Here is an 11,634-nt window from a genome sequence, read left to right on the forward strand (position 1 = left end):
TAGAAACTCCCCTCAATTTACAAAAAGACCAAAAGGAATCTGTAAGAAATGAGGATAACACCTATTGCAGGTTTTAGCCATATTGGTGATGTGAAGTTTGTTTCTTTAGCTTTTTTTTCCCCACCAGCAGTCATCAAATAGAAATCAAGTTCAGCTTCTTCCCACCACTTTTCATTTTGTGATATGGTGAGGGATGGATGCTATCATATTATAAAGTTGTAAAGCTGGAGGTGGGACCTCTACAACAGGATGTCGTGAGCATCAGTCTGGCTCTGATAGCATGTGAGTAAAAGTTGGGCAGTGGTCTCTGACAACATTACAGACCTGAAGAAACAGATATTTGGAAGAAATATCTGTTGTACATTATTATTACTGGCCATGTTTTTAAAATCTGAGAAAACACCGTCAAGGATTCATCTTCTTCTGAAAAGCTAGTTGCTTTTGCCTGCACCTTTACCATTCTTTTCACAGTCCCGGCGGTAAAGTCCTCGCCCAACACTTCCATTCGCCTTTTCTCTGACTGACGTGGACAAATTTCGGTGAACATTTGTTATCTTGCAGCCGTTTCTCCATTTCTAAAGGTGGCCAAAAAAAACGAAACATTTTTAAAGTTTTCTGTTAAATAACAGAAAAAAATCAAATTGATATTCTTCGTCAGTGTCCATTTTGGCTTAGACAGATGAGAATAAAGGAGCTGCTGATGAAGAACAGAAAAAACCTGGAGACTGTGGCTGATATCCATCCCATCCCACAATTAGTTTGGCTAATATTTAAATTGTTTGGAAAAGTTGAGTAAATTTGAGTTTACTCAAAGTAAAAACAAAACAAAGTATTCTGGTGGCAAATGAATTCTAACAATTTTAATCTTTTGTAAATAACTCTTTACTAAAATTAAAATGCAGTTTTGACTCACTACACAACCGAGCTTTCTAACTTTCTTCCTTTTTTCCTGCCGACCTTCCTTCCAGTTTTTGGTTATTGATTATTGGTTTGAACATTTAGTGAGTTAGGATGTACCTGAGAACTGGAAAGGTCTGGGGTTGTTACATGAGAAATGTGCAGAATGTAAGAATGGGTGTTTGGTTTCTTCGTCCACAGTAAGGGAGGCGGACGCCGGCGTCAGTCCTGCCATCTCCATCCATCACTTGGGCAACGCTGGCGCCACCAAGAGCGAGAGAGTGGGCATCAGTAAACTGAAGAGCGACATGAAGATGGTAGGCATCTGTGGGTCAGATGTTTTAAAGCGTAACATTAACACCTTTAACCCAATCTGCATTCAGAAGTGCGCTGAGAAACACAATTAAAACTTACTAAGAAATAAGAATCTAACTCAACAGCTGTTTTAAAACAGGGAGAGCGAGATTTGGATCAGATTATTTTATTTCAAGCAGTATAGTGAACCTACCTTTTGTGCTTTTTACAGCTGGAACGCAGGTTGTCCATGATGGACCCCAGTAAGGTGATGCTAATTATTATAGTGGGTGTTAATTCACCTCAAGGGTGCAGATGGGAAAAGTAATTTTTGGGAAAAGATTTTCACTGAAGGTGATTTTTAAATTTAAAAAAAAGCAGTAAAAACCTTTTCAAGATGGAGATTTAATTGAATTTTTTGTTCTGATCCGGTTTGAATGGAGGAAAATTACCCTAACTCTTAAAGCTGATTCAGTAAATCCCACACAAAGAAAGAGCTGGTGTTTCTAATTTCTCTGTTGCTCCGTCTGTGTGTTGGATCCTCTTAGGCCAATAATTGCAAATCTAAATATTGATGGTGTTGGTTCTGCCTCTGTTTAAATAACAGACTCCAGATCTAATGACTAATAATTAGACTGCCTGAGCAAGAGACTGCTCTCTGTTGTCAGTTTAAAATTTGTGCTTCATGTTGCTGCTTGTTTGGTTTCAATCCATGACTCCACACTTTAATTTGTCTGACCTACGGTTCCCTGCAGAGGTTTTAAACCTCCTCATAATTTCTTTGTATTTTGCTTCCAATGAGACGTATTTTCTGGACTCTTTTCCTTTTTCTTTTGAAGTGTTCTCAAGCAACATTTCTCCAGGCTTTCAGAAAATCTATTAAAACAGGATTGTATGTCTTTGGTCTGAGAATTTAGAAATGGACATGTTTTATCATGGTTTGCAGTGAGGAAAAAACACATCTGAATCTGGACCTGAGACAAGTGTTCCCCTTCAGTTGACCGTCTTCTGTGATAACATTGTTGGGTCTAGATTGTGCTGTTTTAATAGAGAAAAAAAGGGAAGTGGGAACGAATTGTCTTTTTGTGACGGACCAGCACTAACCTGGCGCCGTTTGTAAGATGTGTGTGGACAGAAAACTGGTTCATCCCTTGGGTTGAGGTCTTTGTCAATGCCAGACTGGTTCAAAAATGGTTTATTCGACCTAAGAAGGAAGCAGTCTTTCAAAGTTTCACATCTTCAGAAAGCTTGAAGTATTCATGAAGATATAGGTACTTTAGGTATTCAAGACTTTTGCACAGACCTGTAGTTATCAGTAGGGGATGACCAGAAGTAATTCTGTTGGCTAATATCACTGACTTCAAAGAAAAGGACACCGGTCTATCATAAAGCTTACCTTTTTACATTTTCTTTTAACCAGTTCATTGGCGTTGCTCTGTTTTAACAGGTGGTCCTCAGTTTTAGAAAAAAAGTCACCTGATCTAGCACCAATCCTCTTTACAGTGAAGGCACTGAAGGTCAGGGATGTCAGCAGTGCCAGTTCATTTAAAAGGAATACAAAGTTAAAACCGAGAAATCTGCTGGTGCCCTGAACTGGTTGATGTTCAGCATGATCAGCCCTGACTGGTGACCATAAACCTACAAAAATCTGATCTTTTTCAGATCGACAACCATTTGCAAATGGTTTGTCGACACACATCAGTATGGAGTTTGTTACAGTGTGTGGGAAGCCCAGTAAATAAGAGAGGAGTGAGGAAAACATGGAGCTATCACAGCTGATATTGTCATGGCAACATTTAAGACTAAAATTGGTTTCTCATGATTTCCTAATATCATGCAGCTCTACTGTCGACTGTTTGACTTCAGAGGATGACGGTCGTTTCACTCCTTGGCCATTTTGTTACTTTGCAGTTTTATGTGGTTAAAGAAGAGCCATCTGAATCATTGTGTTAACTGTTACCCACCTCGGAAAGTTTTGGTAGGTAAAGATCCACATTTTTAAAAGAGTACAGAGATGTTTACACGTCATTTGATGCACCTGTCTTGTTTTCACCTGTGATTACATGAGATCAAGATTGTTAATGAGACTCGGGTTCGACCACGAGTTAAAGTCTAAGGTCTTTGTTTTTGCCACTTAAGTGCAGCTCGAGTCCGAGTCTGAAACTCGAGTCGCCATCCCTGACAGGGTGTCTGATGATCACAATTAACAATGCTAACTTTCCTAATTGTGCTAATCGGTAGTATAAGATGCTAAAGACAGTTTCAGAACTTTACTGTTTCACAGCAGCTGCTGTCTCACACACACACACACACAGTGGGACATCGCCCCTGCTTCTAAAATTATGATTGAATGAATGCATAGAGATGGAAGGCTAAAAAAAACAATTTTGAACAACAACAAAAAAAAAAAAAAAGGAATCTCTCTGCAGGTCAAAGACGTTCAAAAGTTGCGCTTATCCTCAAAACTCTGATTGGTACATTTCAAGTTAAAATAGAAATAAACATATTGACTGTGACCACCTCCAAGTTTCCATTAGCTTGTTTTTCATGTTAGCTGAAGCTGCCTGTGAGATTTCACTCATTTAATCTGATCTGGATTTAGCCAAGTTCATCAGTGTAAAATTAAAACCTTTAATCCTCTTTCTTTATTTCAGCTTGACCAGTCTGTGACGCCCACTGAGAAGGTGACAGTAACGATAAACCGTTGGGGTCAATTAGAGATACTTAATGTCTCTGGGACTGCTCTGATAGCTGAGAGGTTGCGGGTGGAGGGGGCGGGTGAATTCTGGTGCTTGGTTTTTGGTTTCTTTTCAAGGATTTATTTTTTTTTTTTTATAAAATTCGACTGGTTTTACCTTTTTTAACAGGATGATTGACTTTGGAATTATCTACTGCCTGACTGTCTTGAAAAATGGTGAATCTTTTTAATTTCCTGACATCAAATTTTTGTTTGAGAGTAATTTGACTAATTCCTGCAGGTTATTTGCTCACCTACCCGTTAATCCCTGTCGTCCCTACACTGGTGTACCCTCATGCATGTCGTGACTCAACTGGCTTTGGGGTTGATCCGATCCGTCCTTTTTCTGCGTGTTTTTTTTTTTTTTTTCTTGTTTTGTTTATTATGTCCATTTGTTTGTTTGTTGTTTCTCTTCCTCCTCTTGTCTATGTTTTTTGCCTCTCAGGGCGTCCGAGCTCAGTCACTGGACGTAGAAAGCACCGAATCCGGGGTAAAATTTTGCTTTTATTTGCCAGTTTTTGAAATTCTTATAGAGACATCTCCTGGATTTATTTATTGATTTTTTTGGGTGGGGGGAAATTGTGGAGCAACATGCTTCTACGTCATGTTGAGGTGAACCCCAGAATCCTGGAACACTTCGTTTTGTTAACTGTTATCGTCTTTGCTCATAATGTTACACCATAAACATATTTGTACTTACTTTCTATAATTTGCGTAATAGTTTCATACACATAAAACAAGCAGAGAGCCCTGTTTCACCAGAACATTTCCAGCTACAGAGCCTTGTTTTTGTCATCCTCACTCTTCAGAGGTACAGACTGTCATCTGTAGAATCCCTCGACATTCCAGATAGCTTTCCCGTTTCCAAGGATACCAGACACGGCCAGTGGCTGCGCAGGAGGCGGCTGGACGGCGCGCTCAACAGGGTTCCCGTTGGCTTCTACCAGAAAGTGTGGAAGATCCTGCAGAAGGTCAGCTTGAAGTTTCTTATTCAGTGAATTATCTGCTCCATAGTCAAGTGGAGGCGGCTTTAACCTAAAGTCTATTTTATTTATGATTAAACTTTATATAATAAAGCATAGAAGAGGCACGCTTTAAAAAACTATCTGAAACAGATCTAAAGAAAGAGCTTTGTGCAGACTGATAAAGACACAATAAAATGATCAAAACAAAAATAAGAATAGTTTAGAATGCAGAAATAAGCTGAATGTGGTGATTCTGTTGCAGTGCCACGGTCTGTCCATAGAGGGCTTTGTCCTTCCTTCTTCAACCACAAGAGAGGTGAGAAATCATATTTTTCTACTACATTCCCTCTTATGAGCTAGATAAAACAGTCTTTCGCTAATCAGTCTTTTGTTGTTTTAAAACAACATGTCCTTCATGATACCCAATCAACAATAGCCTGCAAAAAACATTTGTTTGCTTATTTTCTGCTTTCATTCACTCTAAATGAAACACTCTGGATTTACTATGGATTTGACTTCCTGCCCAATATGTGGGCGTGGCCTTCGTGGCTACATTGTCAGATGTTGAAATCACTTGGTGTTTGTGCCTCGGATGATCTGTCTGTTGTTGAGATAAAACCGTCTAAACAACATTGAAGTAGCTTTGAATAGTGCAGTTTTATTCAAAAATAATTCTGATATTTCTTTATTTATTATCTTTATTATCTAGATGACCCCTGGAGAGATTAAGTTCTCTGTCCATGTGGAGACCGTGCTGAACCGTGTCCCCCAGCCTGAGTACCGACAGCTGCTCGTGGAGGCCATCCTGGTCCTCACCATGCTGGCTGACGTGGACATCCCCAACATCGGCTCCATCATTCACGTGGAGAAGATCGTCCACCAGGCCAACGACATGTTCTACAAAGATCAGGTCAGAATCTGCAGACACAGCTCCAAAAACCTACATCTAGATTTTAGCCGTGAGCTCAGACAGGTATCTTGTTTTTCTGCTGCAGAAGGACCTGGGAGCAGAAGAGCACATCCTGGAAAAGGACCCATCTACTGGAGTGTGCAAGCTCCTGTACGACAGTGCCCCCAGTGGGCGTTTCGGGAGCATGACCTATCTCACAAAGGCTGTGGCGGTGTATGTGCAGGACTTCCTGCCCAGTGGGGCATGTGCAGTGCAGTGATGGTCTACTATCAGAGAAGGTCATGCAGCATGTTTTATAATAAACTAACTTAGTGGAATGAGTAGATGCTATAAGGTCAGAGTGTTAAAGCAGAAAGTGTACTGCTGATTTCTTTTTTTAGTCTGTATGGTCAAAGCCAAGTAGCACACTGTCATGTTGCTATCTTTAGTTGTCTTTTTTGCAAGTTGACCTTTTAAGAAAGTCCTCAGTGCTCATTTATAATTAATATCCTCCACTTGATTCTTTTTTTTCCCCTGAAGCTGCTCAGGACTTGTCATTTTCTCCACGCCAGCAAAAAGAAACAAAATGCAAAAATTAAGCCCACAAGCAGATCCCAGCCTTCACCTTAGGGGTGTAATAATGCATATACCTCAGGAGACTACACATACTAAGGTTCTCAGATTTTTCAAATATTTTCAATAGTAGATTAAATGTTTTTCCAATCCCAAACTGGATTTCACAGTCGCTCATAAAAACTCATAAGTTAGTCTGGAATTAGTCCAAGTTTGACCAGTTAATATATTGTGGTCCTGATGCTTGTCTAAGGTGGCATTAATGCTAAAAAGCATTAAAAACTCCCCTTTTGTGTTTTCGCAATCAGAATAAAGGTTGCATATCTCAAACTGATATATCGCTACTACCAGTTTTGTTCCTAGGCCTTTTTATAATACTGTCTTTTTATTAATTGTTGTTAGTTCTGACACAGAGGTGTCAAGGATTCTTACATCTTTAACCCATTTATTTATTGTGTTTTATTGAAACTACACCAATTTGTATGTGGAGTAACAGAATCAATCCCTGGACGAGCCAGCAACAACTAACTAGACTGATAATAACGAAGGCTTTTGCTTCCATGTGTGAGATCTTTATTGACTAAACAACTTTAAAATAGCTACTTATCAGTTTATTCTTATGTCAGTTGTAGCTCCACCACCGAGGTTCTTCATTGGTCTGCATTGTATATAAATCTGTACACCTTATTTATTTAGTTATGACATTTTAAAACAGGATCACAACTAAAGGAGATCTGAGAGGCGTCTGAAAGGGCTTAAACCATTGTGGCACTCAACTACCACAATGCAGTTTTTGGTTTTAACTGTTAAAAAGCAGTTTGTGATGCATTTCTTACTCTTAGCCTTTATTGCGTGAATGAGTTGCAGGTTTCCAGCTTGTAGCACGCCGCACCTGTGCATCACTTCTGTGATATTGTCCTGAATTTGACTGAGCTCTGAGCTTGTTTACCCACATCTGTTGCTTTACACTATATTTAAACATGTGTTACCCTGAAATGTTGCGTGGTTTAGAGGTTCCTGTCAAATATTTTGAGAGGAGATCAGGAATGAACTGAATGTAGATGAAGAACACACATGACTTTGCCTCTTGTGCAAAAACAAGCTGATAATACTGTTTTTGTGATATTTTGGCACACTCCTCGATAACTACTCGTAGGTGAAACAGAGTGAGTGTATATTCTGAGCAAGCTGCTTGTTGACTGTTTTTGAGACTAATTCTGTAATAAAATGGTAAAATCCACTGTAGGTGTTTTCATCTTTATTTAATTTCTACAACGGTTGCACAATGTCGGATAATTTCACAAAGCCATCCCAATTCATAACAAAATAAAATTTTCATCTGTTTTACAATTTGTTTTCGCAGAATCCACTTCACCTCATGGTGTTCATAATTAGATGTGCTAATTATTTTTGTTCTATTATTCTGTTCCAGCCTTTAGCTGGTAATGATTATCTTCCCAATCTCTGCTTAATTTTAAAACATTTATTTCTAGCAAGGCATATTTAATACATTTTTATAGCTTTTTTTCTCATTTTTGTTTCAGCTTGTTCTTTAGGGAGAGTATATTCATTTCCATATCCGAAGTGGAGAAATATGTAAATCGTAAGAAAGGAAAGCTAGTGCATGGCAGCCAATAACTTAACTGAAAGTAGCAGAGGGAGCGTGAATGTGGCGTATAGACTACTGAAGTTGAGCATCAATGGGCCCCACAAGACGTAAGTAGTGATGGCAAAATTCCCAGTTTGAATTGGAGTTTAGGTAGAATCAGTGTCATTGTTTAGAGAATTGTTTGTCCAGTGAGGAGGAAGACGTTTGAGAAAGGTTGTCTAAGAGGATGTAGCTAGGAGACCTAACAAACTGGAACCCTACACATGAATTTAAAGGCATTTTAAAAACTGTTTAGTCTAATGCAATGTTTCCCAAATCCTCTTCTGGTTTAGGCTTGTGATGTTTCCACCCAGCTGGTTGGTAAATACTAACTCTGAAAAAGAAGAGACCAACCAGAATCATGAACCAACAAGTATTACCCAATCAGTGAGGATCAAACCTATTCATGCTAGTTTCTGTTAGTGATGTGTTTTCATGAACCATACACAATTTCTTCTTTTGTCTTTATTGGTGTAAATGTCCATGCATGTTTGTATTGACATTCTTGAGCATTTTTCTTGTGTTCAATGCTGCAAACAGACACCACTCCCTTCAGATGCAGAACAACCTCCAGGATGTGCAACAGCTGTGTGCTAAATTTCTCTGTCAACCTAGCTGAGGGTCTTGGAAGGTGGGTGAGAACCGCAGGTCATGGGACCCACACTTTTCAGATGTATGAAGGTGTCGGGTTGATCTGTTCAAACAATTGCATGAAAGTATAAAAAGCTTGGGAATGTCCAGCCATCATACCAATCAGGTAGGTGGGTTCTGTGTACTAATCATAAACATGTTTTGTTTAAATTACTCAAAACAAATGCCTTTGTGAAGATGCTGGCTGAAGCTGTAAGAGGGTTTTGTTTTCCACTGTGAAACAGGTCCTGTACCAACATGGGCTGAAAAGCCGCTCTGCAAGGAAGAAGCCATTACTCCAAAAGCAACATAAAAGATCAAGTTTGCTAATGTACACAAGGAGAAAGACCTTCATTCTGTGGCCTGATGAAAAGTTAATAGAAGTGTTTGACCATGTTGAACTGCCTTACATTTGGAGTAACAAGAGAATACCTTGCAAGCCTGAGAACACCATCCTGACTGTGAAGTACAAGGGTGACAGCATCATGCTTTGTGTGTGTTTTGCTGCAGTTGGTATTGGTGCACTTCACACAATAGAGGACATCATGGGGAAAGAACAATAACTGGAAATATTACAGAGACATCAGCCAGAAGGTTAAAGCTTTGGCACGAATGTGTCTTCCAGTTAGAGAGTGGAACAAATGTCAGGTCTTTTTAGGCAGCAAATGTAAGTATCTGCTTTCAGCTGTATATGGGGCTTCTGATTAGTATACAGTGCTCAGCATAAATGAGTGGACACAAGATTTGTCAATAAACATTTAGTTTCCTTTCAGGTTCAAAGTTTTCTATGTGGTACTATACTACAAAATACTCCCACAAATGTGGGCCATTGATTGCAAACAAGATTTGTTCATTTGCACACACAAAAAGGGATTTTCCTAACATATTCATTAAGGCCCGTGTTGCAAAATTGACTATACCCCAATTAAAGCCTTAGGAGAAAAGTCCAACTTAAGACTACAAAATTCTAAATAACAAAAACATGACCTGACTGACACATAACGAAGAAAACCACTTCCCATTTCATGCTGTCAGCATTGTCCCCACATGGAAGAGAAATGCCACAAAACCTGAGAAAGGGAATAATTTCTTTACACAAAAAGATCAGGGCTACAAGATGATCAGCAAAGCTGTACATCTCAGTCAGAATACTGTAGCAAAAGTGATCCAAAGATTTATGAAATATGGAAGTGCAACCATCTCGCAGAGACATCCGGGCGATCCACGGATGTTAACACCTCGACAGGAGCATCTTCTGATGAGAAGGGTTGAGGAGAATCGCTATGCAAGTTCATTGCAGTTAGCTAAAGAAGTAGAAAGCCAAACTGGACTGATTGTTTCTGATGACACTGCAGAGGAATGGCATGCATGGGTATCGTCCACGAAGGAGGCCTGTCCTAAACCCCAGACACAAAAAAACACACCTAGAATTTGACAGAGCCCTTGCTGAAAAAGACGAAGAGTACTGGGACTCTGCGGTGATGAGACAAAGATCACAGCTTTTGGAAATCATAGCTTCAAAACTGTATGACGTCACAAGCGCAATGATTTCAAAGAAAAATATATGGTTTCTACATTGAAACATGGTGGTGGGAGTGTCATTATGTGGGGCTGCATGAATGCTGCTGGTGTCAGGGATCTGCTTTTCATTGATGGTATCATGAACCCACAGATCTATTGCTCTATAACAAAAGGGAAGATGCTACCATCACTCTGATTTGGTGCTGTCCTTACAGATCACTTCGGTCATACAATTTATTAGATATAATGGTTTTTGTTGTGGGGTGCATTTAGTTTTGCTTCAACTAAATTTGTAAAACTGCAGAATTTGTGATCAAAGTTCTAATACTAGCCTTGATTCTATGCCATAGAGTTAAACATATGTTCTATAAAACTTGGAATTGGGAAAATTTGGGAAATAGTTGTTGTGTTTATTGAGATAGTGATTAAAATTTTACTTTTCAACAGGGGTGAATTCATTTTTCCTGAGTACTGTACAGGGGTTGGACAATGAAACTGAAACACCTGTCATTTTAGTGTGGGAGGTTTCATGGCTAAATTGGTAGCCAGTCTTCATTGATTGCACATTGCACCAGTAAGAGCAGAGTGTGAAGGTTCAATTAGCAGGGTAAGAGCACAGTTTTGCTCAAAATATTGAAATGCACACAACATTATGGGTGACATACCAGAGTTCAAAAGAAGACAAATTGTTGGTGCACGTCGACGCAAAATGAAGCTGTCTGAAAGGGATATTCGGGTGCTAACCCGGATTGTATCCAAAAAACATAAAACCACGGCTGCCCAAATCACGGCAGAATTAAATGTGCACCTCAACTCTCCTGTTTCCACCAGAACTGTCCGTCGGGAGCTCCACAGGGTCAATATACACGGCTGGGCTGCTATAGCCAAACTTTTGGTCACTCATGCCAATGCCAAACGTCGGTTTCAATGGTGCAAGGAGCGCAAATCTTGGGCTGTGGACAATGTGAAACATGTGTTGTTCTCTGATGAGTCCACCTTTACTGTTTTCCCCACATCCGGCAGAGTTACGGTGTGGAGAAGCTCCAAAGAAGTGTACCACCCAGACTGTTGCATGCCCAGAGTGAAGCATGGGGGTGGATCAGTGATGGTTTGAGCTGCCATATCATGGTATTCTCTTGGCCCAATACTTGTGCTAGATGGGCGCGTCACTGCCAAGGACTACTGAACCATTCTTGAGGACCATGTGCATCCAATGGTTCAAACATTGTATCCTGAAGGTGGTGCCGTGTATCAGGATGACAATTCACCAATACACACAGCAAGACTGGTGAAAGATTGGTTTGATGAACATGAAAGTGAAGTTGAACATCTCCCATGGCCTGCACAGTCACCAGATCTAAATATTATTGAGCCACTTTGGGGTGTTTTGGAGGAGCGAGTCAGGAAACGTTTTCCTCCACCAGTATCACGTAGTGACCTGGCCACTATCCTGCAAGAAGAATGGCTTAAAATCTCTCTG

General features: G+C 39.9%; 1 protein-coding gene across 6 annotated transcripts in view; it reads left to right on the forward strand.

Moving 5' to 3' along the window:
• The window catches only part of phka1a (phosphorylase kinase, alpha 1a (muscle)), a 34,173-nt gene extending 26,578 nt beyond the window's left edge, over positions 1 to 7,595 (forward strand). For 2 of the 6 annotated variants that reach the window (XM_047386018.1, XM_047386020.1), the window contains 8 exons: positions 1,099 to 1,214; positions 1,424 to 1,459; positions 3,846 to 3,875; positions 4,374 to 4,418; positions 4,738 to 4,899; positions 5,156 to 5,209; positions 5,603 to 5,803; positions 5,889 to 7,595. In XM_047386018.1, the coding sequence (XP_047241974.1) occupies positions 1,099 to 1,214; positions 1,424 to 1,459; positions 3,846 to 3,875; positions 4,374 to 4,418; positions 4,738 to 4,899; positions 5,156 to 5,209; positions 5,603 to 5,803; positions 5,889 to 6,062 (818 nt within the window). In that variant the 3' untranslated portion in view covers positions 6,063 to 7,595. The remainder of the gene's footprint in view (positions 1 to 1,098; positions 1,215 to 1,423; positions 1,460 to 3,845; positions 3,876 to 4,373; positions 4,419 to 4,737; positions 4,900 to 5,155; positions 5,210 to 5,602; positions 5,804 to 5,888) is intronic. The other 4 variants (XM_047386021.1, XM_047386022.1, XM_047386019.1 and 1 more) reach the window with 3 other exon arrangements.
• The last annotated feature ends 4,039 nt before the right edge of the window (positions 7,596 to 11,634 follow it).

Source organism: Girardinichthys multiradiatus, chromosome 14 (assembly GCF_021462225.1).
Source record: "Girardinichthys multiradiatus isolate DD_20200921_A chromosome 14, DD_fGirMul_XY1, whole genome shotgun sequence".
NCBI classification, from domain to species: Eukaryota; Metazoa; Chordata; class Actinopteri; order Cyprinodontiformes; family Goodeidae; genus Girardinichthys; species Girardinichthys multiradiatus.